Source organism: Lipophrys pholis, assembly GCF_963383615.2.
Source record: "Lipophrys pholis genome assembly, chromosome: 22".
NCBI classification, from domain to species: domain Eukaryota; kingdom Metazoa; phylum Chordata; class Actinopteri; order Blenniiformes; family Blenniidae; genus Lipophrys; species Lipophrys pholis.
The window spans coordinates 3,331,808-3,359,402 of NC_137644.1; the positions used below are offsets into that span (position 1 = coordinate 3,331,808).

A 27,595-nucleotide genomic window follows, 5' to 3' on the forward strand; every position below is an offset into this window, starting at 1 on the left:
ATGGAGGAGATCACAGGAGATCAGCGTCTGTTGTCATGGAGACGCTCCCTGCTCAGTGATTCACAGTGATGTAGCTCCCTGAGCTACCTGGTTAGCATCGATATGAGCTAATTGCTAACATGCTCGGAACGATTATTCGGTTCTGCAAACAAATGTGGCGTTGGTGAATCTGTGCTCTACCGAGTGCAGCTCTAGGTTTATTCTGTTTCTACCTGCGGCCAAACAGGAATCTAAGATTTGAATTGAATAAGTCAGCAGATCTGATCTGATTGAGGCTCAGTGTTTGGAGACGATCGGGTTCTGGTGTGTATATGACAGTATCGTCGGCATAGAGTGAGACATCACTGTCACAGTCAGGTGGTAATAAGCAGCGGTCACACTTTGTCACACTTTGTCACACTTTGTCACACTTTGTCACACTTTGTCACACTTTGTCACATTTTGCCAAATAAAAAGCCTGTTGGCCAACAACGAGCCTGCTGAAGGAACCGCTCTTGTTTACATCATGACTTTGTGAAAATGACTTTGTTGCTAAAAAACAAATTTGCATGAAAGCCTTACTGTCAAGGTAGATTTGTAAAAATTCTTTTTTTTTAAAATATGGTTGTTTAAACAGAGAATCTACATTGTTCAGTCAAAATCAGCCAGAAGAGAAAGAATGTCAGCGACAGGCGTTCAGGTCTTTCGCTCAAATTACCACAGAAAGCAAATGCTAATTGTTGGATGATTTGCAGCCATAATTCTGAAGAGAAAATAGAAGTTGCACAGCGGAGATGATCACTTTCCCCTAAATTCTGCAAGAGGCATGATACCAATGGTTACAGGCTGAAATTGCCGTTATTTGAATTCAGAAACTTTAATGTATTCACAATGAACATTTGAAGATTTTCTTTTTGGGGGGATTATTATTTTATATCTGAAGGTTTCATGTGATCTTGTGCTCATGAATCGGATTCAGTAAAATAATCGCTCTGCGTCGCGCTGCCACTTCTGAATGAAGGCTAAATGAATATCGACGGGAAAGAAACACGTCTGAACATGACTGAAGGTGTTTTTGGTCTTTGGGCTTGTCATTTGCACATTTCACTGCCGTGTTCTTGCTTTTCATAACTTTGTAAACCAGCGTGTTCGCCTCAGCCGGTTAATTCCTGCAATACCAGTTTGCACCATCAGGTGGTGTAGTGATTTATTATTAAGAAGCAGCAATGGCTGAAGCTCTTTGCTGCTAGATAATCGAGTTTACTTTGTATTGAGAAGGTTTTCTCCGTTTATACCTGAGAAACTACAGGATTACTGTCCAAAATGAGTACATGCTAACGGGGTACCTAAGAGAAGCTGAGCAGCGCCGCCCCCTGGCCTCCACCGTGAGGCGAGAGTTTAGAAAGCAGAACGACTTCTCGATGACGCAGGATGTTAACGAAGGCCAGAGGGACAGAGGAAGTCCTGCAGGAAACAGGAAGCACCGGAGGAGCCCGGCGGGGGGAGGACAGCGACGTCCACACTCCGTTCACTGACTCGAGCTTTGTTATTCTCACATCTGATCTCCGCGCTGATAATTCTCCCCTTCAACTGTCAACACGAGCAGGTCCTCTACTTGTTCAGTCTCATCAGTTCACTTCTTGTCTATAAAACCTCGGACCTGATCGTCACCTGATCCACACACATAAAGTAAACGTCCTGCTGGTCTAACTGAACACAAACCCAACGACGAGGCTGGAAGTGGAGCATTCTCTCACGACGGGAGGCCAGAGCAGCTGACAGACGCCTGAAGTTCACCGGAGGGCAAATTAAACCCACGAGGTGGAGGAAGAACCAAAACGCTGGACAGTATTTCGAGACTCACCTGAGTCCAGCAGGAGGCGAACTACATCCATCTTCCCAAAGAGAGCAGCTTCATGGAGGGCACTGCCATTCTCCGTCTGGGGGTGGGGGGGAGAGAGAGAGAGCGAGAGGGAGAGAGAGAGAGAGGGGGAGAGAGGGCGAGAGGGAAAAAGAGAGGGAGAGAGAGAGAGGGCGAGAGGGAGAGAGAGGAGAGAGGGCGAGAGGGAGAGAGAGGGAGAGAGGGAGAAAGAGAGAGAGGGAGAGAGAGAGAGAGGGTGAGAGAGAGAGAGAGAGAGGGGGGGGGGGAGAGAAGGAGAGGGGGGGGTCATATTAAAGCTCTTTATCAAGTTAAAAACAGCAGACAAACACACTGATTAAGGTACATTAAGATATCTACCACTTCTGTACACTGGGTGGCAGCAGTGAGTCACAGTTACTCAGTCAAGGGTTTTAATTTGTGCCAGAATAGTCTGCAGGAAGTTTCTAACAGGCTCAATGTGCCACCTGCTGGCACCGAGTGGTATTAGTGTGACCAGGCAGTTAGCTTGTTCAGCTCAGGAAAGTTTTATGGATCTCCAAAAAAGTAGAGTAGAATATAAAAGATTGTATTTTTCAGGATATACCATGAATATGAAGGAGCTCGGGTTTGGATGTAAATATCAGAGTATCATCGGCAGAGAGTCAAACACGAGATTTGGTCAAATTAAATACAAATAGATGTAAATAGAAAACCAGCAGAAACAGGAGTCAGTAAAAGAGAAAACATTGGAGTTTTCCTGATATTTCTTAGACTAAAGTTGAAACTGAGCCGGCGGCTCGAGGCTGTTCGCTGGAGAACTGGAGGAACGTTCCATCATATCCTGATGAATAAACTTTCATCTCATAAAAGGTTGGACACTCAGAAAAAATATGCTTTTCCAAACATTTAATTCAAGCTGGAAAACTTTCCCATGTATTCGTCATGGAACTAAAAAATAAAAGATCTCAAAATATGAGAATATTTATTAAAATCTGATAAAAGAAAATTTACCTGGAGGCTATAATCAACACATCAGCACAAATTGTGCTTGAAACTTCAGTTCCTATATGTTTGAAGTGAATTTGAGCACAGAATACATTAGAGTAAACCCAGTTTGTTAACAGCTGAAATAAAACGATAGAATAAACCAATCGCAGTCACTCTGATGGATGACAGGTTAAAACACACTGGTTTCCGCCCGTTACACGAGCAGAGGGGAGGGGCTCGGGACGCGTCCCGGGTTTAACGACGCCACGCCGGCCGCCAGACTCCAGTCTGACCCGCCGGGAAATTACAGACCTGATGCAACACGGGGAAACCAGCGAGGCGAGGAAGACGGCAGGATCCAGATCAGAGCAGAGATAACGGCTTGACAAGGACACGTTCAGGACAGAATCACTGGAGAGCCACAATAATAAAAATAATAAAAACCTCAAAGAAGCATCTGGTTTAATCATCTTTCACTCCGGCAGTATGAAAAATAGCCTCATTTAAAGCCAGCGGGTGTCTTCTAGTGGGGTTTGTACCGAAAATGTAAAGTTCACAGAGAACTACAGAAACTTCACAATAAGTTCAGGAACCTCAAAACTAATGTTGATCTAATAAAAGAGACACCGAGATGCTGAGAGACGAATAACAGCTTTGGTTTTTGTCCCTCTGGTAAAATAACTGACGATATTGTTTGTCCGCTGCACATGTGTCTTCAGACATCCAAAAAAAGTCAGTCGTTATGCCGATGATTTTATCTGTTATTATATTAATTCATTAATATAGATTATGATGTGGAACTCAGCAGTGTGGAAAAGGGAACGTCACCGTTCACACGTCTTTCTCAGTTATTAGATATTAATAATAATCCCGTTAATCCATTGATCCTTAATGTATTTAAATCACAGTATTTGATATAAGAAGCAGATGAATGGATAAACTGATGTACTTCGTTTTGTCTGCTATTATTTTGAAGGTTTCATTTGAATGGAGCACGACCCACAATCTGGATGTTAGCATGGGCCTTCGCGCTAGCGGCTACATGTTTAGCGTTGATGTCTCACGGCGGCTTGTCGTCTCGGGATCGTCGCTGAAACGTCCAGGAATCGTCTTCAATTATCACTTTATCAGTCGCTTCCTGTGGAACCGTGACTCAGGCCGGACCGAGACCACCAGGCCACTCCGCTGCTACGTCCCGGCAGCCCACCTCGCTCTAACAGAGTCCTCTAGACTCTCCAAAACCCCCTCTAGACCTAGTGCAGACCCTCTAGACCTCCTGAAGACTCTCTAGAAACCCCTGCAGACCTCATGCGGAACCTCTAGAAATCCCCCCGACCTGCTAAGGCTCTCTAGAACCCCCTCTAGACCACCTGCAGACCCTCTAGACCTCCTGAAGACTCTCTAGAAACCCCTCTAGACCTCCTGTAGAACCTCTAGCCCCCTCCCCCCCCGACCTCCTAAGACCCTCTAGAACCCACCCCCCCCCCAGACCTCCAGTAGAACCTCAAGAGCCCCCTCTAGACCTCCTATAGAACCCCCAAGACCTCCTAAGACCCTCGAGGACCCCTATGAAAACTACATCATCAGTTTCATTAGAGCTCCAGAGCAGCTGCAGGCCGGAACTGAAAGGAACTGAGACAGGTTTGGTGTTTCAGAGTAAAAATAAGGGGTTTTTTTTTGTTTGTCATTTTTAATTAGAATTAAAATTTGTTTAGCAGTGTTTTTTAAAAGCCACTAAATTAAAAAAAAAAAATCTAAAAAATCTAGAAAAACAAATGTATTTTACAGTTTTCGGCGATTTCAAAGCTTGGGGTGTGAAGGGTTAATGCAGTTCCTGCAGCAGAGCTCCTGTGACCATGATGTTTCTGCTCATCCTGTTCATCCTACAATGTCCACACACACACACACACACACACACACACACACACACACACACACACACACACACACACACACACACACACACACACACACACAATGAAGACAGACGATCTGGACATGGCGTTGCCGTGGCGTTGCCGTGGCGTTTTGCCGTGGCGTTGCCGTGGTGTTACCCCGATGCACCAGCGTGACGTCAACTTACTGCGGTGTGTCTGCTTCGTCTCAAACTGAAACGTCACCACGGAGACACACTGACGGTGGAGTGAAGCCCGACTCTCCAGGTGCAGCTTCTCCTTCTCCTCTGAGGTCAAAGGTCAAAGGTCAATCTCCAAGGTGTGTCTGGGGAAACTGCTGCAGGTGTGAATCCAAAGACAAAGCAGCTGTTTCGCTCATGTGTTGCTCCTGAGAGTGAATCAAACCGCCGTGTGAATGAGTGAGGGGAGGGAGAAAGCGCAGGAAGAGCCCCCCCACGGCCCCCCCAGCTGCCCTCTGAAACCTCCGATACCACTTCCTGTCCTGTTTCCCATGGTGATCACACACTGATGTCACGAGGAAACAAGGAAGGCGATTCCTGCTCTCAAAGAGTTTCCTGGAATAGAAAAGCAGACGACTTTCTGTTTCAGGTTGAAGCGCTGAAACGTTGACGGACTGAAAGCAGCTCGTCACAGACAGGAAGGGAACAGCAGGACTCTGTTCAGACTGTTCAGACTCTGTTCAGGCTCTGTTTAGACTGTTCAGACTCTGTTTAGACTGTTCAGACTGTTCAGACTCTCTTCAGACTGTTCAGACTGTTCAAACTGTTCAGACTGTTCAGACTGTTCAGACTGTTCAGACTCTGTTCAGACTGTTCAGACTGTTCAAACTGTTCAGACTGTTCAGACTGTTCAGACTCTGTTCAGACTGTTCAGACTGTTCAAACTGTTCAGACTGTTCAGACTGTTCAGACTCTGTTCAGACTCTGTTCAAACTCTGTTCAGACTCTGTTCAAACTCTGTTCAGACTCTGTTCAGACTGTTCAGACTGTGAGGCAGACATGGACATCGTGTCATCATATACTATAAATATTAAGACGTCCACTTGGACAATGAAGCGGTGTGGTCCACCAACAGAGGTCGTCTACAAGAAGGGCCGGAGTTGACTCCACTTCCTACGGAGACCCAGGTCCTTCAATGTCTGCAGTAAGATGCTCCAGATGTTCTACCAGTCCGTTGGTGCAGGTACCATCAGCTTCACTGTGGTGTGCTGGGGTGCAGGCATCAAGGCAAAACTCGTCTCTCTGCAGGAGGAGGCTGAAGACAGAACGTTGGCTAAGTCTCCCATCCACTGCATGAAACACTGAACCTACCAACCTGAAGAGCAGCTTCAGCCTCGCTGTGTAAAAGAAGGAGGTCCTCCCTTCCTCCGTCCATCAGACTCTATAATCTTCTACTTCTGCTCCCGGATCCTCACTGAACTAATCTCTGCCTCCGACGCTGCTAAAGCTGCACAAACCATTTTTATATGTGTATGATTATATGTGATGTGTTCATAGTTATATTTGCACATGCAGTGTTTGGTTTTAACTATATATATTCTTCAAATTTTTGAATATATTTATTACTACCTGTAGTTTCTAATGAGCTTTTATCATATTATGTTTGTATATGTGCTCTGTACCTCGCTGCTGTGACATTTGGATTTCCCTCCAGGGATCAATAAAGTAAATCGATCTATCTATTTATGGATGATGGGTGGATGGATGGATGGATGGATGGATGGATGGATGGATGGATGGATGGATGTACATGACTCTACATCCATCAGAATCATCGCTGCGGTTCATTCTGAGCTCTGCTGGTTACTCAGTGTTTAGCTGAGCGAATCAGGACGGATTGTTCCAGAAGACCACTGTGGACAGAGTGAACGCTGTGGACAGTGTGAATGCTGCGGACGGTGTGAACGCTGTGGATTGTGTGAATGCTGTGGACAGTGTGAATGCTGTGGATTGTGTGAATGCTGTGGATTGTGTGAATTCTGTGGATTGTGTGAATTCTGTGGATGCAGCGCCAACAGGAACAGGTTTAACGTAGGTGAGTCTCACACTTGCAGATAGTTGATCCGTTCTGGTCTCAGGAGGGTGGAGAAATTCTGTTCTGCTCTCAGCAGGGTGGAGAAATTCCTTTCTGCTCTCAGGAGGGTGGCGCAGTTCCGTTCTGGTCTCAAGAGGGTGGAGCAGTTTTGTTCTGCCCTCGGGAGGGTGGAGCAGTTCCTTTCTGCTCTCAGGAGGGTGGAGTAGTTCTGTTCTGCTCTCAGGAGGGTGGAGAAGATCCTTTCTGCTCTAAGGAGGGTGGAGTAGTTCTGTTTTGCTCTCAGGAGGGTGGAGCAGTTCCTTTCTGCTCTGAAGAGAGTGGCGCAGTTCCTTTCTCTTCTCAGGAGGGTGGAGCCGTTCCTTTCTGCTCTGATAAGGGTGGAGCAGTTTCTTCTGTTCTCAGGAGGGTGGAGTAGTTCCTTTCTGCTCTAAGGAGGCTGGAGCAGTTCCAGTTCCTTTCTCCTCGCAGCACATGAACACGGGCGATGGTGGCTCAGCGGTAGAGTCGGGCGTCCAATAATCAGAAGTTTGGTGGTTCGAATCCCACTCTATCAAACTCCCTTGCCCATTGTGTCATTGGGCAAGGCACTTTATGCACATGGGGGCGTTGGCGTTACCGCAGCCACACCTCTGTCAGCAGCCCCAGGGCAGCTGTGGCTATAACATAGCTTAGCATCACTGGTGGGACTGTTGTGAGTGAATAATGGTCTCTGTATGCGCTTTGAGTCAGCTTATTATTATGAACACCACCTGTCCAGAATCACTGCTCCACCTTCTGCTCTCCATTAAAAAATGACCAGCGTTCACTGTGACAGCAGAGTGGACTCAACTTTTGACCGTGTTGCTGCTGACCTCCATTATTTACATGTGGGAAATTGACATTATATTGGGAGAGGATTCAGCATTTCTTATTGTTCCATTTCATAACTTTTAAATCTTTAAATGTTTAGAATATCTAAGAAGACAATGTGGACATTCTTGTGTTTGTAACTTGATTTTCTTTATAAAGAATTTCTTTGAATTTTTTTAAGATTTTAGAAAAGTTGAATGATATATATTCAGGACTAGAACATGTACATGTATGTGAATGTAGCTTCTTTGAGGAAATGAGCTCCGTGGAGCAGCGTTCATATTAAAGCGACACACGGAGCTCGAAGCCAAATCCCTGCAGGGCAGCAGAGCCGTGATCTTCACGTGCACACTCAGATATGGTCGTGCACGGTGTGAAGATGGGTGCAGTGTTGCCGAGTCATGCAGATCATCACTGAGTCATGCAGATTCTTGCTGAGTCATACAGATCATCGCTGAGTCATGCAGATCCTCACTGAGTCATGCAGATCATCGCTGAGTCATGCAGATTCTTGCTGAGTCATGCAGATCATCGCTGAGTCGTGCAGATTCTTGTTGAGTCATGCAGATCATCACTGAGTCATGCAGATCCTCACTGAGTCATGCAGATTCTTGCTGAGTCGTGCAGATTCTCGCTGAGTCATGCAGATCCTCACTGAGTCATGCAGATCATCGCTGAGTCATGCAGATCCTCACTGAGTCATGCTGATCATCGCTGAGTCATGCAGATTCTTGCTGAGTCATGCAGATCATCGCTGAGTCATGCAGATCCTCACTGAGTTATGCAGATCATCGCTGAGTCATGCAGATTCTTGCTGGGTCATGCAGATCATCGCTGAGTCGTGCAGATTCTTGTTGAGTCATGCAGATCATCATTGAGTCATGCAGATCCTCACTGAGTCATGCAGATCATCGCTGAGTCGTGCAGATTCTTGCTGAGTCGTGCAGATTCTCGCTGAGTCATGGAGATCCTCACTGAGTCATGCAGATCATCGCTGAGTCATGCAGATCCTCACTGAGTCATGCTGATCATCGCTGAGTCATGCAGATCATCGCTGAGTCGTGCAGATCCTCACTGAGTCATGCAGATCATCGCTGAGTCATGCAGATCCTCACTGAGTCATGCTGATCATCGCTGAGTCGTGCAGATTCTTGTCGAGAGTCTCTGAGCTTCCAGCAGGTCAAACTGATTCCAAACAAAGGAGCGTTCCGCTCAGAGTCGCAGCTCTTCGAGGGATCTGAGGATCTTCTGGAGTCCCCGTCTGAACAGTGTTTTCTGGCTTTGTTTTCCTGCAGTCACTGATCCTCCACAGTGTTTCACAGCACAACAGAAATTCTCTTTATTCCTCCACATACGGCTTGTTCCCTTACTGAGCCAGAGAAAGATGAAAACAGCGTCTGTCCTTCCATATGTCTTTACTGCAAACAAACGCTGACTCATCAGATTCCTGGCAACAGCAGAGGTAAAGTTCTACAGTTTGAACCTCGTAGATCCAAAACCTGTAGCTAGTTTATATTTAGGTCGAGCAGGAAAAGAAGTTTGTTTCAAAGGATTAAAGCCTCGTGTTTAATAACTAGACTCTGATATTGACTGTTCCCTGTTGTTACAGCTTCTCAGCAGAACTGTCCTGGTACTCCATTCAGACTCGGTGTCTGAGCTTTGAAATACTTTATGAGCTCCAAACAGTACTGATTAAATAAAGAACCTCAGTGTGACACTAAAGCCCCAGCAGGTGATGTAAACAAGTAAGTGTGTGACGGAAGCAAAGCTTGATGATCCAGAGACAAAGACAACAGTCAGTCACCTGTACGCTCCTCTACTGGGATTGTTTCTACCTTCAAATACCTTCAAATACCTCCAAGCCCCTTCAAATACTTACTTTATAAACCTGAGTGACGTCATTTATAAACATCAGTGACCCCATCTATAAGCATCAGTGATGTCATCTGTCAACATCAGTAATGTCATCTGTAAACATCAGTGATGTCATCTATAAACATCAGTGATGTCATCTATAAACATCAGTGATGTCATCTATAAACATCAGTGATGTCATCTATAAACAGCAGTGATGTCATCTATAAACATCAGTGATGTCATCTATAGTCAGTGATGTCATCTATAAACATCAGTGAAGTCATCTATAGTCAGTGATGTCATCTAAAAACATCAGTGATGTCATCTATAAACATCAGTGATGTCATCTATAAACAGCAGTGATGTCATCTATAAACAGCAGTGATGCCATCTATAAACAGCAGTGATGTCATCTGCTAAAAGCAGCAAACTGACCTCGATCTGACCTCAACACGTCCTCCTGACCTGTTTTTATTGTTGTGCGATACTTGCTGAGTCAGCAGGTGTTATATGAAGTTATTTAAGGATCACAGGTGATTTTTTCACTTCTTTACAATGTGACGTTTGTATTCATCAACATCATAATGAAACAAGTCCTGACGCCTTCAGCCAACATGAGACTCACTGAGACCAGCTGCCAGATTCATCATCCTTCATAAGAAACACAACACATCCAGCTTATCTAGACAGAAACCGTCTTTAAAGGTTTTCCCTGGATCAACTTAACCACAATGGAGAAACAGACTGAAGACAGATGGTTCACAATCATCTGGAGAGAAAGAGGACAGGGTTCTGGGAGGCAGCAAAGTCTGGCTGCGTAGAAGAAGGAGAAGAGGAAGAAGAAGAAGAAGAAGAAGAAGAAGAAGAAGAAGAAGAAGAAGAAGAAGAAGAAGAAGAAGAAGAAGAAGAAGAAGAGGAAGAAGAAGAGGAAGAGGAAGAGGAAAAAGAAGAAGAAGAGAAAGAAGAAGAAGTAGAAGAAGAATAGGAAGAGGAAGAAGAAGAATGTCTGTCATATTATTCAAATTGTTTAAATTTAGTTAAATCAGGAGATTTGCTGCTTTTCCATTGAACTAAGGAACATCTGGACTCGCTGCTACTCGCTGGTTATTGTTTAAACGTTAGACGACCAATAACATTCAGTATTTATGTTTTCTTCAGTGAGGCTGAAACTCTAAGGAGGAGAAAAGGAGGAAACCAAGAACGCTCGGGAACACCCTGTACTCTTCCTCCTCCTCCTCCTCCTCCTCTCTCAATGTTTCTCCTGATCAATAATTCATGGCCGCCACCACCAAGCCTTTGGAGGGTCAGACCTCAGAACGTGCTCCTCACACACAGGACTAGAGAAACACTCCATAGAGTACGTCAGCCTGTCAGTCAGACTCTCTGGTGAAAAAGCACGGAAGCCGCAGCGTCTCAGAGACTCGCCAGCGACGAGGACGAAAGACATCATCAGGACGGAGAGAGAAACTTTCTAAACTCACAGCAGTATCAGTAACATGCACTGAATATCAGCTCAGATAACACATTCAATAGTAAATATTTTTATATATTTAATAATAATATTATAAAATGGTGCTTCACTGTCCGGTGTTTCGGTTTCACTGGTGCAGTGGGACACTGATGAATCGAGGTCTAAGCAGCAGGAGTTTGGGTTCCTCACGTTTCTTCTAAAGGTTGCAATCTGTTTATCTCTAAGAAAAGACGAAGAGTTCTGATCTGACTTTCCAAAAACGTCCCTGTGAAGCCAAACCCTGGGGGACAAACACTGCGATGTTCCTCCACTCGGCAGGACCGGGACGAGGCTGGGAACTGGTTTCTGATCTGCGCTTCATCCCGAGATATAAACCTTCATCACATCTCGTAGCCCAGATCAGAGCACAGTGATTTCAAACCAAACATTACAGGACTGACGGACAGAGAAAAGCCTGCAAGTCTCGACTGAGGGCAAAAAACCTGAAGTCAGACTGAGACTTGAAACGGAGGCCCAATAACAACGATTCCAAGTGAAAACGTAAACATTTCGTTGTGTTTTGGGGTCCGTTAACACAACACGACGCTCGGAGCCACTGCAAACACAACTTTTTGAAAATGCTCCATCTCCATCTCCGTCTCCGTCTCCATGGAGACGAGGCCTGAGACCAAACATTCCAGAAACACATTTTGTTGCTCTGTTCTGTCGGGTCTCAAACTACAATCCAATGTGATCACAGAGTTACTTCACAATCCGACATCAATCTGGACATGAGCAGGTTGAAAGATTCACTCTGCATCCGTGACGGATTGAACAGTGGAAAAGGGGCGGGGCTTCCCCGAGAAAAAACAAGACTTATTGTTGTCCAGGAGAATGTGAAGCAGGAACCCAGGAACCCTTCTCACCACGCAGTTGACGTCCATGCCGGCGTCCAGCAGCGTCTGGACGGCGCTGTGGTGTCCGTTGCGGGCGGCCAGGTGGAGCGGCGTGTGGAGGCGGGTGTGGCTGCTCATCAGGTTGGGGTGAGCGCTCACCAGCATGCGCACCACCTGAGAACAGAAACAGAGCGAGCGTCAGACACACGACTCAGCTTCCTCCACCTGCAGAACCAGGAACACAAAGCTGCCAGGTTGGATGTCTCCGCTGAAAGGTTCTCCAGCAGTACTACTCGTCCCCATACCTGGACTGACGTCCCAGAAGTAAAGACAGTCTGTCCTCTCTGTCCCTGGCTTGTTTCAGGTTTTAAAAAGTTGCTCCAACCAGCCAATCAGAGATCAAACCCTATATAGTGTCATCGGGGGTTTAGCCAATCCCAATCAAGGTAGGCCCTCCCTTTGACTCCTCCCACAGATCTTTTATTGTCCACACACATTCAGAACCTGGTCCCACAGGTTTGGTTCTGTCCTTCAAAAGGTCCAGTCAGGAGGCGCCTGGTGTTTGTAGGAGATGTGAGGATGGATGAAGGACTGGAGGAAATAAACACTCTGGCATCTTTGTTAACCCTGTTTGCAGAGTTTCCTTGTTCACACGGAGAATCCAGCGTTTTTAAAACGTTCCACTGTCGACACCATTTTGAAAACGTTCAGTTTTCAGCAACAGGAAGCTCAGTGAACGGACGAGCTGATTAAGTGATCACACTCGGGGGGTGTGGATATCAGGTGGAGGACGACAGTCCAGTGGAAACACGCAGAAAACCAGCAGATTGTTTTTATTCTTTACCAACTGGTTCAGGAGGACTTGATGGTCGTTAAGTCGTCGTATCAGACGTCTGATCAATCAGCTGAGCGATCGTTTGAGCACACACTAACCCTATAACTGTGTGTGTGTGTGTGTGTGTGTGTGTGTGTGTGTGTGTGTGTGTGTGTGTGTGTGTGTGTGTGTGTGTGTGTGTGTTTAAACTTTTGCCCTGTGTTCTGTTGCAGCAGCTCCACCAGAGGGATTTCCCTTCATTAGTATGCAGAGAGAGAGAGAGAGAGAGAGAGAGAGAGAGAGAGAGAGAGAGAGAGAGAGAGAGAACAAGCTTCATGAATTATTTATCGACACTCAGACGAACCTGAACGGCTTTGCTGAAATTACTCGCCGCCTCACAGAGAGTGAGACTGTGTTTGAACATCACTCTGTTTGTAGTGCTCACTTCTCGCTGGGTGTGTGTGTGTGTGTGTGTGTGTGTGTGTGTGTGTGTGTGTGTGTGTGTGTGTGTGTGTGTGTGTGTGTGTGTGTGTGTGTGTGTGTGTGTGTGTGTGTGTGTGTGTGTGCGATCAGACAGTATTTGAGGAAAGTCTTTTTTCACTGTATATCAATGTATTGATAATAATCATCAGCATCAGCTGTTGTCCACAGCAGCTGATCCGTTCCTCCGTCTGACAGCAGCTTCAGGACACGTGCACAGGTTGACCCCCCACACCACCCCACCCCACCCCCACCACCCCCCACACCACCACCCCCACCCCGGGCAGCTGGAACATAAAACAAGACCCAGCATGTAGAGGTGGACTCACATTCAAAGGAAGGGTTAGTAAATTCATTTTAATGGCTGAATGTCTTTTTACTGTGTGTGATGCACTGTTGTAATGTTTATGTCCTTTTCTTATTGAAGTAAACAGTAAACATGGTGGATGAAAACACAGTCATTAACAGTAAACAGTGGGTTGTTTCTGTACGACAGTTGTTGGTTGACTGCTGCTGTCGTCACTTAATTCTTGTTTCCTCTGCGTGTTGTTGTGGTCGTTGATGATCATGTTGCTATTGCTGTTCGTATCGTGGGTGTTTTGTGTTGTTGCTGTTAAATTTTGTGATTGTTGTTGCGTTGTGTTGTTGTTATTGTGCTACAGTAATAAATATGCATATTCCTCATAATATCACAAATAAAAGCTATTTTCTGCTCCTGTTCTCACACTACTTCCTGTGTGTTTCTGAGTTAACAAACTACTTCCTGTGTATTTCTGAGTTAACTTAAACTATTTCCTGTGTATTTCTGAGTTCACTCAAACTGCTTCTTGTGTGTTTCTGAGTTAACTCAAACTACTTCCTGTGTGTTTCTGAGTTAACAAATTACTTCCTGTGTGTTTCTGAGTTAACTCAAACTGCTTCCTGTGTGTTTCTGAGTTAACAAATTACTTCCTGTGTATTTCTGTGTTAACTCAAACTGCTTCCTGTGTGTTTCTGTGTTAACTCATCGTACTTCCTGTATATCTCTGACCTGCAGGCGTCCGTAGAGCGCCGCCAGGTCCAACGGCGTCTCCTGCCGGCTGTTCCTCATGGTGGGGTCGGTGAGCTCCTGCAGCAGAACCGATACCACCTCAGAGTGTCCGTACTGGGCCGCACAGTGGAGCGCCGTCTCCCGCTCGTGGTTCTAAGGATGACAGAGACCAAGAGGGAGGATGAAACAGACGGATCTGAGTCGACTGGACAGAACATCGGAGGAGCAGAAGTCAGGGGAGAGAAAGAACAGAGACATGAGAAGAAGCCAGAAGAGAAAAACAGGAATCCGAGCAGGAGGTGCGTCCACACATGCCGAGCCGTCCACTGGGCTCCTGAGCTCCTGAAGCGTGTCGGGTTGGAGGACCCGTCCAGGGAAATCTGCTGCTTCCTGTCGCTATAATCGAAGCTCAGAACATTTTTCTCAAAGCCACTGAGCCTCGTTTGGTCCGACTGTCTGACGACTCCACGTTAAATTCTACTTTTACTTTTACAAAGCCAATTAGTGAACTCAGGAGGGGATTCACAAGACCGTCCTTTGTTTTGGACCATTTCGCTGCAACTTGAAGAAAAACACTGAACCTGGTGAAACCATCTCGAGATGTTTCTGCTCTGTGGATCATGATGGTTACACAACGAGGCTCAGCTGTTGGCCGACGACTGGTGGAGCTGGAAGTCTTGATCGGCGTGGTGGCGGTTGTAGTTGATATGATGTGTTATAGCTGTTGTGTTATAGTTGTTGTGTTGTGTTGAAGTTGTTGTATTGTGTTGTAGTTGTTGTGTTGTGGTTGTTGTGTTTTGTTGTGTTGTGGTTGTTGTGATGTTGTTGTGATTTAGTTGTTGATGTTTGTGCTGTATTTGTTGTGTTGTAGTTGTGGTGTTGTGTTGCCGTTGTTGTGTTGTAGTTGTGTTGTAGTTGTTGTGTTGTGATTTAGTTGTTGATGTTTGTGCTGTAGTTGTTGTGTTGTAGTTGTTGTGATGTTGTTGTTGTGTTGTAGTTGTGGTGTTGTGTTGTAGTTGTTGTGTTGTGATGTTGTTGTGTTGTAGTTGTGGTGTTGTGTTGCCGTTGTTGTTGGTTAGTTGTTGTGTTGTGTTGTGGTTGTTGTTGGTTAGTTGTTGTGTTGTGTTGTGTTGTGGTTGTTGTTGGTGCTGCAGTCATTGCTGGTTTGGTTTTGTTCCAGAGGAAGTCAGTGAGGCGACGATGAAAGATGAAACTTCTTAGTTCTCAATATCCAGTTAACCTGAACGTAGCATGCTACGCTAATATCCTGCTGCAGAGGTCATTGATCAGAGGGTGATTATTGATCAGAGGGTGATGATTGATCAGAGGGTGATTATTGATCAGAGGGTGATGATTGATCAGAGGGTGATGATTGATCAGAGGGTGACGATTGATCAGAGGGTGATGATTGATCAGAGGGTGATCATTGATCAGAGGCTCACAGAAGGAGAGAATCTGAATCTCATATTGTTTATCATTAACAACATGACGGTAAAAAAAACTTGCTGACCGTTTCCACGTTATGTACTTCCTGTACCCTCAAATACTCGCAGCGTGAAATCACTCAAACACAGAGATGATACTCGAGCTTCTCTTTACACAGCCCCCCCCACCCCCCACCCCCCACCCCCCCACCCCACTTTCATTCCTTTCTGCGAGCAGCAAGTTATGAGATGAAGAGATACGCTGTGAGAATGACGAAGGAGAACACACACACACACACACACACACACACACACACACACACACACACACACACACACACACACACACACACACACACACACACACACACACACACACGTGATCCAGGAGGGAAGAAGAAAACACCACTATGTGTTTAAGAGCGGGCCCCCTCTCCTCAGCCAATCAGAGCACACGCAACCCCCCCGGGGGAAGCGTCCACAGCAGGTCTGATTGCAGATCAGCTCCATAATCACACACTCTGGGACACTAATTCTCATTCATCACACTTTACTGCTGTAATTGTTGGTTTTCTTTGTGTTTAATAAAGTCGTTCGCTCGGTCCCGCGGCGTTACCATCTCCACCGGAGCGACTCCACCTTCCAGAGGGACTATTTATGTGTCGTCTTCTCTTCTCGTCATACAGTCGTGTTCGGTCCTCAGTCACTTCACACATCCTGTGCGGGGTCATCGTTCATCAGGGAACTATTCCATCACTTTAATCAATTAGTGTTGGGTTTAGCTATAAAGCAGCTGCACTGTCATGCATCCGCCTGCCACTAGTCGGAGCTACAGAGCCAACAGACAGCAGGTCACATCCTGGTTCAGGAGGCAACAACTCTTAAAGAACGGGACTATGGGAGTATTTCTCTCTCAAAACAAAACCAGCGTGGATCGTCTGTGATTTTCATCTTGAAGATGAAAACAAGCGGAAAACCGCATCCAACTGAAGCAGTCAGACGTGAAGTTGAGACGTTAGTGGCTGTTAGCGGAGCGAGCGACAATCACTGGACAGTTGATGGAGGAGGTTCAGCTTCAACACGTCGGAATCAAACTCCACTTCTGTTTTGGTTGAGATTACACAACACAATGAAAAAAATACAACATGAAGAGGAGTGTATGTATGTATGTATGTATGTATGTATGTATGTATGTATGTATGTATGTATGTATGTATGTATGTATGTATGTGAATATTTTGATACACATGTTGCTTCTTAATATAATTCACATGGTCAGCAAAAAAAAAAAAAAAGTGCTTACAGTCTGGAGAATACGGTAATTTAATTGTGAAGAATTTGACTTGTAAAAATAAGCTTGAGTGCAAAAACGTGGAGTTCGAACAGTTATCAGGCTGTTTGAAGTTTTGAAGTGTTGCTCCGGGTTCAGGTCCGGCGAGCTCAGGTGGTAGAGCATGAGACTCTCAATCTCAAGGTAGAGGGTTCATGTCCCACACCGGGCGCCACCTTCCTGTGGGCTCACCACCTGCAGGAAGGTTCTTAATGGGTGCAATGTGATCTGGGTGACGAAGATGAAGATATTGACCTTCAAAGGTTTGAAAGAGGAAAAGCTATTATAGATAATGTACTTGACATAATTATAAAAAGCAACTTTAGGAGCAAAGCAAAGCTGGTACACTGAGTAACTCTGAGTAGAGTTGCTTTGCAGACATATGGTAATACACTCACAGTAATATTAATATATGGTAATACACTTACGGTAATATTCATATATGGTAATACACTTCACACTGATAGCAGAAGTCATGTTGTTGTATTTGGGTGTATTTACATTGCTGCAGTTTGGTCTGGTTTTTAGGTGGTTTTGGCAAACCTGCTGCTTCCTGCCTCAGCATTGCATGTTGTTTTGGATGATTCCCTGTTTCCGCCTCCATGGGAACCGAGGACGGATCTCTTCCGTCCCAGCATACAAAGCAGGCTCCACACAGGGTTCAGGTTCCAGCTGATTGGCCGGGACGAGTCCAACCAGCTCCAATCAGCTCCGACCTCAGAACGCCCCGGCGATTCTGCCAGACACAACACAGACCTTATTGATCCTCACGGGGAAATTCTTCCTGTTACTCCGAAGACTAAAAAGAAAAGTGCAGTTCCCATTTTGTCCACTAGGTGTTGCACTGTTTCAGAGACATGAGGTCTAAAGCAACACAGAGAAATGGAAACGAACACTAGATGGCAGCAGTGATCGTTACATCTTAATGCTAGCGATGTAGCATTAGCATGAAAGCCAGACTGTGAACGTGTGAAAACTCCTGTGAAATTTCTATGAAGAGAAACGGTGAGAAGAAGAGCGTTGAATGGGAAGACATTTTCTTAAAGGTAGTCATTGAAGTTCGTCTCCCAGAATCGTCTGAGAAAATAAAAACTTAGGATCCAGTCCTAGTTGTTGACGTTCGTCTCTAATAAAAAACCTTCCTGAAGGAAGTTCCTCATCACGCATTTTATTTTGGCGGGACATCCCCGGTTTGTTGACGTCTCAGCGTCACAGAAACTCCTGAAGGTTCCAGAGGCTTCGTGTCACAAGATCCCGTTGGTCCACTGGATCTCTGCACATCTGGATTCTCTCTGGAAAAACCTTGAGTTTCACTACATTCAGACTTTTCTCCAGGATTCAAGACTCGTTCTTTGACAAAGTCTGGAGGTTTTTAAAAGCTGAAGCCTGCAGGTTGAAATGAGAGGAGATGGTCTGGCTTGGCTTTATTCTCTGGGCAGAATCTCTCCTTTAAGGAGGACGGGTTAAAGATGGTTCTGCAGAACTCGAATGACTCAGAATGATTAAGATCGTATAATGCTACGTATGACATCACAATTTCAAACCACTTGTTGTTCTGGAGTCAAGATAAAAACTCTTCCTGTGCAGGCAATGTAAGGCCTCTCCGATCCCAGTGCGGTTTACCGTATGGTCATGTTATTGCACGATGATGCAACACAGCATTATGTGCTGAGTCATTGGCGTAAAGTAATCCGTCTCCTGGATGAACTTTGCTGATGATGAATTGAGTTTATTTAGCGGGGAAGCTCCACAGGGCCTCTTTAACATTTGAATCACGCGTCGTGGCTCCAGTAACAGGATGATGACGATTACATTTCCATATCCGACACAAAGCCGGCATGAAAGAGCAATCAGCCGCTCAGATGAATCAGCGGAGGAGCGATAACCGCTGCGACAAAGATTGGAGCCATTGTTGGCGACCGTCTTCGTGTCTGCGGCCATAAATGGAGCGTGAAGCGTCGACACATCGGAAACACAGAGCGGAGCAGAGCGGAGCAGAGCGGCGCCCATGCTGCTCCGTATGCTCCCCTCTCTCCGGCAGACTCCCGTATCACCTGACGCTCCGTGTTATGTTGCTGATTGGACTGTGAGCTGCAGCCACATTACTAATGCCACTGCAACAAGATGAACGTCACACCTCCGCTTCATATTCCACAAACATTAGGAAACACTGGTCACACTTTTTTTAGCCGTTTTGCTTTCATATGACTGATATTAAGAAGTGACATATATTAAACTGTACCTGTACTTCCCATGTTGGACCACTAGATGTCACTGTATGACGACTGCTTCATCACCGCTTCATCACTGCTTCATTTCTGCTTCACTGCATCATCACTGCTTCATTAATGCTTCATCACTGCTTCATCACTGCTTCATTAATGCTTCATCACTGCTTCATCACTGCTTCATTAATGCTTCATCACTGCTTCATTTCTGCTTCACTGCATCATTACTGCTTCATTAATGCTTCATCACTGCTTCATCACTGCTTCATTAATGCTTCATCACTGCTTCATTAATGCTTCATCACTGCTTCATCACTGCATCATCACTGCTTCATTAATGCTTCATCACTGCTTCATCACTGCTTCATTACTGAATCATCACTGCTTCATCACTGCTTCATCACTGCTTCATTTCTGCTTCACTGCATCATTACTGCTTCATTAATGCTTCATCACTGCTTTATCACTGCTTCATTACTGCATCATCACTGCTTCATCACTGCTTCATCACTGCTTCATTACTGAATCATCACTGCTTCATCAATGCTTCATTTCTGCTTCACTGCATCATTACTGCTTCATTAATGCTTCATCACTGCTTCATCACTGCTTCATTACTGCATCATCACTGCTTCATCACTGCTTCATTACTGAATCATCACTGCTTCATTACTGAATCATCACTGCTTCATCAATGCTTCATTGCTGCTTCATTAATGCTTCAATACTGCTCCATTACTGATTCATTACTGCATCATCACTGCTTCATCACTGCTTCACTGATGCTTCATTAATGCTTCATTACTGCATCATCACTGCTTCATTTCTGCTTCATTACTGCTTCATCACTGCTTCATTAATGCTTCATCACTGCTTCATTAATGCTTCATCACAGCTTCATTAATGCTTCATCACAGCTTCATTAATGCTTCAATACTGCTCCATTACTGATTGGACAAAACAAAACTTCACCAAACAAAGGCCACAATCAACACTCATCAGAATCGGATAATGTGCAGGAAGTAACTGTTTGTGGAGCCATGACTGCCGAACTGGGGCAGTGTGGCTCGGTTGGTAGAGCAGTCGTTTCCCAATCGGAATGTTGCAGGTTCGATTCCCATCTCTACCTGCCCACATGCCGAAGTGTCCTTGGGCAAGACACTGAACCCCAAACCGCCTGGATGAATGCAGTGTGGGAGTGAGTGGTTGGTGGTGGTCGGAGGGGCCGATGGAGCAAAATGGCAGCTTCCCTTCCATCAGTCTGCCCCAGAGCAGCTGTGGCTACATACGTAGTTTACCAACATCCAGTATGGAGGGAATGAATAATTGAAAAGTGTTTTTCATGAACAACATCAAGGCAGTTCAATAGTCATGGAACTCCAACACTCCACAGTGCTTTAACTCATCACATCACTGGAGCGTCCAGCAGACGAAGAGGAAGAAGAGACTCGGTTGTTCAGGTTAACATGTCGACGTTCAGTCAGTCGCAGCTTCACAGCATCAAATAGAAGACACAATGACAGAAGCAGTTTTTATGACTTCATGGCTCCTCGTTCTTCTTTCAAGCGTCAGACTGCTGCTCAGCTTGTATTTATGATTTATTTGGTGAAAGTAAAGAGACGTCGCCTCCATGCAGCAGTTTTCTTTCTTCCTCTTATCTACAACTTTAATAGCGACACAGAAATGATGAAGTGGCTCGTCTGACCTGCAGGAACCCGCCTGAATTAATCTTCTTTTAGAGGAACCATGTGACAATTTCATGCCAGAGCAAATGCAGATGATAGTTCCACTATTCTCCTCAAATACTGAACTTTCTGCTGCAGCGATGGAGGAAGCGTAAGACAAGCAGGGACTCAGGACGCGTTCACACAATGGCCCACATGTAAACGCTTTGTTTTTATGTTTTCTTTTCAGAAACGTTTCACATTTGCTCAGCAACGTTTTGAAAACAATGTTTGTTTCCACAACAACAGCAGAAACATTGACAATGACGTCGCTGCTAGAAAAGTCAAGTTTTCACAACGTTTGCCAAACGTGAACCGAAAACAAACTGCAGGGGTTGGGTTAGGGTTAGGGTTAGGGTTAGGGTTCGGGTTAGAAGGGTTAGGGTTAGGGTTAGGGTTCGGGTTCGGGTTAGAAGGGTTAGGGTTAGGGTTAGGGTTCGGGTTAGAAGGGTTAGGGTTAGGGTTCGGGTTCGGGTTAGAAGGGTTAGGGTTAGGGTTAGGGTTAGGGTTAGGGTTAGGGTTCGGGTTCTGGTTAGAAGGGTTAGGGTTAGGGTTAGGGTTAGGGTTAGGGTTAGGGTTAGGGTTAGAATCTCTGTCATTTCTGATCATGATAAACTAGGGTGCACCAACACAAGAATCTGGTCTGATACTGCACCGAGTATTCGTACTTATAAAAGCTCCCAGCAAGTATTACGTGATGTCGGGGTTAGGGTTAGGGTTAGGTTGATGAGCAACGTCGAGATTGTTTAATGTTTAAGTTCGTCTTCCAGAATCGTCTGAGAAAATCAAAACTTAGGATCCAGTCCTAGTTGTTGACGTTCGTCTCTAATAAAAACCTTCCTGAAGGAAATTCCTCATCATGCATTTTATTTTGGTGGGACATCCCCGGTTTGTTGACGTCTCAGCGTCGCAGAATCTCCTGAAGGTTCATGAGGCTTCGTGCCACAAGATCCCGTTGGTCCACTGGATCTCTGCACATCTGGATTCTCTCTGGAAAAACCTTGAGTTTCACTACATTCAGACTTTTCTCCAGGATTCAAGACTCTTTCTTTGACAAAGTCTGGAGGTTTTTAAAAGCTGAAGCCTGCAGGTTGAAATGAGAGGAGATGGTCTGGTTTGGTTTATTCTCTGGGCAGAATCTCTCCTTTATGGAGGACGGGTTAAAGATGGTTCTGCTGGAGGAATAGCAAAAGTAAGACAGCCGATAAATTATCTTCTGACAAAATGTCAAGAGAAGGACGATATTTGGTACAACACCAGCAACTTCATCACCAGCAACTGGATTGACAAGGTCTGAAAGCGTGGGTGGAGCAGAACCAGAAGACGTCCCGGTTCTGCTGAAGAAGCTGTCACCAGTTTTACTCCTCAGACTTTGCAGCTGACTGAGACGTTGGTCTTTCTTTGGTTTTTGTGTGTCAGGGTGGTGCAGCAACATTGTTGCAGGAACGCGTTGCTCACCTGCTGGTTGACGCGGCAGTGTGACGGACCATGATGCATCAGGATGCGGACGATGTCCACGTCTCCCCGCCAGGCGGCGAGGTGCAGCGGGAAGCAACCTTTACTGTCCGGCACGTTGGTGGACGCCTCGAACTGCAGCAGCTTCAGAACGACGTCCCTGAGACACACAGACACACACACACACACACACACACACACACACACACACACACACACACACACACACACACACACACACACACACACACACACACAGAGCAACGACTGGTCATCTACAGGCTCTTATTTCTTTTCTTACCTATTTTCTTTCCTTCACGGGAACAAGGCCAATATTTCTCTGTCCAGATGCGGGACAGACATGTACTGTCATACTGGACAGTCTTCAAACTATCAACATTTATTTCAATCATTTTAGATAATTTTCAGGATGATTGTGTGTCAGAAACACAATTTGAACCAGACTCGATCACTAAACCTAAACAAGTCTTTAAGAAAAGAAAAAGTCACTCCAAGAAGCAAATCATTAAAGTCAATGTCATCCCCAGCAGGGACATCATGAAGAACTCCAGAAAAGACCGAAGTGTGACTCCAGAGGCCTCGATCTCAGCTCATCAAGCCCCCTTCAGGTTGGAGAGGTGCTAGAGGACCGAAATTAAATCCAAGAAAGTCAAAGGGCGAAAACTGTTATGAATTATTAAATGATCTTTTCTATTCTCCATCTCCGTTCGACGGGTTATGAGAAGAGAACGAAAGCAGTTAATTAATGCGTCAAAATCAAATATTGGAGAGTACTGAAAGTAATCAGAATGCGACTGCAGGAATGAGTCGTCTGCTGTGTTTCCAGGGTGTTTCTGTGTCTGAGAGTTAAAACGCCGGCGTCCTGGGAGTTTCGTTGCCGCCGCCACGTGAGGACAAAAGGTGAAGAGCTTCATTTGCATTGGAAATGTCAGGCTGGAGAAAGAGAGAAGCAGAAACTCTCTGAGGAGAGCTGAGTTCACTTCAAGGTGTTTCCTAACAGATCCGCTCTGGCTGGACGGACCAGGAGCATCTCAGCATGTTGCTCTTCACTGAAACTCTGAATATCCAGGAACGGTCCTGCTGCTGCTAAAACGCCTTAATTATCACTTCTCTTTTACTTCCTCCCTCACGTTAAGCCCCTCCCCTCCCCCCCTCATCCCCCCCCTCCTCTCCTCCGTCCTCGCAGGAAATCCTCATAATTCCCCCAAAACACTGGACTGATCCTCAGTTCCTCCCGACTGGGGAGCAGTCCGACCAAACGTCAATAGAAACACCAAACCATTCCTGTCAGAACGTCCTTGTCCACAAACTGACCCTCACACTCCATCACAAAGGGTTTTATTCACTTTATTCACTATTTTTTTAACTAGTTCCTGGAGCTACTTTGTTCTCCGTGGGGTACCCCACTTGTTTACCTGTGATGGTGTCGGTTGTCGGGGTGTTTGAAGATTACGTGTTGTAATGAAGCTTCTGAAAACTGAATGAATTGGAGCCTGTTCACGTCCTGAAAACCCGGGTCTCGCTTCAGGCGGGGTGAGACGACGTGACGTAGAGCGCAATGCATTCTGGGTAGTAAACTAACAGAGTTAAACAGGCGAATCAGAAGAAGCAGACGCAGGGGAAAAAAAGTTGGGGAATATCTGAGAAGAGGAAGTAGAGCGGAAGAAATAGAGAAAAGGAAATAGAGAGGAAGAAGTAGAGAGGAGGAAGTAGAGAGGAAGAGGAGGAAGTGGCGAGGAAGAATTAGAGAGGACGAAGTGGAGAGGAAGAAATAGAGAAAAGAAAGTCGAGAGGAAGAAGTAGAGAAAAGGAAGTCGAGAGGAGGAAGTAGAGAGGAAGAGGAGGAAGTAGCGAGGAAGAGGAAGAAGTAGAGAGGAACAAGTAGAGAGGAAGAAGTAGTGAGAAAGAGGAGGAAGTAGCGAGGAAGAGGAAGAAGTACAGAGGAAGAAGTAGTGAGGAAGAAGACGAGATGCGGAAGTAGAGAGGAAGAGGAGGAAGTAGCGAGGAAGAGGAAGAAGTAGAGAGGAAGAAGAAGTAGAGAGGAGGAAGTAGAGAGGAAGAAGTAGTGAGGAAGAAGTCGAGAGTAGGAAGTAGAGAGGAAGAAGTAGAGAGGAAGACGAGGAAGTAGCGAGGAAGAGGAAGAAGTAGAGAGGAGAAAGTAGAGAGGAAGAAGTAGTGAGGAAGAAGTCGAGAGGAAGAGGAGGAAGTAGCGAGGAAGAGGAAGAAGTAGAGAGGATGAAGAAGTAGAGAGGAGGAAGTAGAGAGGAAGAAGAGGAAGTAGCGAGGAAGAGGAAGAAGTAGTGAGGAGGAATTAAAGAGGAGGAAGGAGAGAGGAAGAGGAAGAGGAAGAGGAAGAACTTCCTCTTTCGGTCTGGACCAATCAATGAGACGTGTTTTTCCTTTACTTCAGTGTTTGTTTCAGGCGACAGCGCCCCCAAACCAGCAGCTGGTGTAACTGCAGGATGTTTTTCCAGGAGCTTTGATCTCTAAAATCAGTGTGACGCCACCGAATCAAATGAAGGGGTGAAACTTCTCGGCTCCGCCCCCTCCCGGGTGAGACAAGTCCCGGACTGTCTGAACGTGAGTTTAGAAAAGAACCGCGAGACGAGCAATCAGACACGTTTAAATTTAAAATTCAACCTTCAAGTTAACGAGTCACAACTTTGGTTTTCTTCCACGTAAACCGACTGAACGGCTCCGAACTGAGATCTTGTTTCATTAAAGCTCTTCCGTCAACTTGTGGAGTTTTGTTTAAATGAGAACGATCATATTAAACACGAGAACAAGAAATGTAAAAAGGTGAAGATTTTACATTTCATGTTTTGAAGGAAAAATCAATAATATGATGGTTAAACAACTTTCTGTTAAAGTGAATTTATGAACCCACTGACAAGCACCTTGTGAGGACACTGCTTGGAAGAGTTTTCAGACGGTTCTGTAGAGTTTTAAACAGTTTGAGCAGAGGTCCAACACGGTAATGAACTGAACCAGAGTCTGTTTAAACCAGAATAACAGTTGAAAACAAAGGAGACGCCAGATGAAACCACCTTGGCGGCTGTAACCTTCCCTTTAATGTCCATTTTCCTCTGCGCTCGCAGCGTCTTCAGGACATTTCACAGGAAGACTGAGCAGAGAGGACGTCTTCAGTTCCTCTGGTCCAGTTCGCTGACTCACACCCTCACAACGAGGCTCCGGCAGGTTGCCCACAGAACCGGGCCAGGATCAGCTCCACGTCAGAACTTCAGCTGCTGTTGAGCGACTCGTTGTGACGCTGTAAGTGTAGAATCCGGTGGACCAACCAGAGCTCCTCCACATTAAAGTAATAAAAAGCAGAAAGTTTTCTGCTCTGAATCAATCCAGCTCTTCAAGGCCTCATTTCCACGACGTTCTCAAGAGAAAACAGAAAACCTGTGTGGCGTTTCGGAGTCTGTTTCCATGACAACGATGCTCGGAGACGCTGAAAACCCGAATGAAAATACAAGATTTATTTATTCAGGACAATTTATGGCAGGTCGACCAGATAACGGCCGCCGTCAGCATGTCAATGTCCTCCGTTCCTTTCGAGGACAACACGACAGCTCGCGAAATCTTCAACACCTTTAGCATTGTTGCTAACAGAGTCGCTAACAGGCAAAACGAACACAAAAGAGTAACGGACTGAAATCCCATCAAACAAGCTGATTTAAAGACGCTCATTAAATAAAGAGTATAAAGAGGTTTTCAGTTCGTGTAGCATTATCGCATAGCATTATCACTAATATGACGAGGGTGAGATGTAAAGTGTCTCAACTATTCTGGAACAGCCGTTTTCTGAGCGGTGAAAGAAAACATGGGTTTATTGTCGGGTCGCGCACAAAAACACAAAATATATATATTTGGAAAGTTTAAGACCTTGAAGGTAAATGTGAGTTAATACTTGTGACTATTTGCAGAACTTTGTGACAGGATGTCCAGAGGAAAACAGTCTCGTTATATTCCTGCTTCAGTCTCACCTGTGTCCGTTGAGCGAGGCGTGGTGGAGCGGAGTGTATCCCGAGCTGTCGCTGCAGTTCACGTTCAGGCCTTTCCACATGCTGCAGAATAACACACACACACACACACACACACACACACACACACACACACACGTTTTTAGTGTTTTAGCTCAAAGAATCACTGCAAAAGGCCTAAAGGTCACAAGCCTGTCAGACACAACTCAGGGTTTATGAGCTTCGGCAGGTTTTTAATGTTCTTCAACAATCAACCACTGAATGTTGCTGAAATATGTAAAGCAGGAAGTAAAAGCATCTGCACCTCTATCAAATCTAATATGTTCGGAGGAAAAAGACAAAATCACACAAATTGAATCATTTTTACATTAAACGTTTAATGTTTTTACTAAAAGCTTCAAACCTTCTGGAAAACCTGAACCAAATCACACAGAATTTAACATTCCTATCTTAAAAAGTACAGAAACTGCCCCCCCCCCCCCCCCCCCCCCACACACACACACACACCCACACCCACACACACACACACACACACACACACGCACCCACCCACACACACACACACACACATACACACACACCCCCCCCCCCCACACACACACCCTGTCTCCAGACTCTAATTATACAACCTTTTTTTTCACACACACTCGGAGCGTCAGAGCTACTAATTACATAAATTCCAAACTGAGAAGCCGAGAAACTTCTAGAAGCAGCTGGTTCAACTCTGGTAGTGGAGGAGGAGGAGGAGGAGGAGGAGGAGGAGGAGGAGGAGGAGGAGGAAGAGGAGGAGGAGGAAGAGGAGGAGGAGGCAGAGGAGGAAGAGGAGGAGGAGGAGAAGGAGAAGGCGGAGGATGAGGATGAGGCAGAGGAGGAAGAGGAGGGGAGATAAATAATAATAAATCAATTAAATATTGAAACAGAAGTTATATATAAATAATAATAATAATAAAGAAATATAATCTCTCTTGCGTGTTGGTGGTGTGTGCTACGTCAGTAGCTCTACAGCGTAGCTCTACATTATCAGCTCTACATCTTGAGACCTACATTACCAAATCCCCATCACCAGCTATACATCTCCAAAGATGTAGCTCTACATCAACAGCTCTACATCTCCACATCACTAGCTCTACGTCAGTAGCTCTACATCGTAGCTCCACATCTCTGGCTCTAAACACCAGCTCTACATCTCCAGCTCTATGTCACCAGCGCTACACCGCCAGCTCTATATCACCAGCGCTACACCCAGCTCTACATCAACAGCTCTATATCAA

At 45.5% G+C, this 27,595-nt stretch overlaps 1 protein-coding gene across 1 annotated transcript in view; it reads right to left on the reverse strand.

The window, feature by feature from the left end:
• The window catches only part of anks1b (ankyrin repeat and sterile alpha motif domain containing 1B), a gene marked incomplete at its 5' end in the record, with an annotated part of 204,047 nt that overhangs the window by 135,359 nt on the left and 41,093 nt on the right, over nucleotides 1–27,595 (reverse strand). The window contains 5 exons of the mRNA XM_080491747.1: nucleotides 1,844–1,919; nucleotides 11,860–12,003; nucleotides 14,154–14,306; nucleotides 22,318–22,474; nucleotides 26,328–26,408. Coding sequence (XP_080347873.1) covers nucleotides 1,844–1,919; nucleotides 11,860–12,003; nucleotides 14,154–14,306; nucleotides 22,318–22,474; nucleotides 26,328–26,408 — 611 coding nt within the window. The remainder of the gene's footprint in view (nucleotides 1–1,843; nucleotides 1,920–11,859; nucleotides 12,004–14,153; nucleotides 14,307–22,317; nucleotides 22,475–26,327; nucleotides 26,409–27,595) is intronic.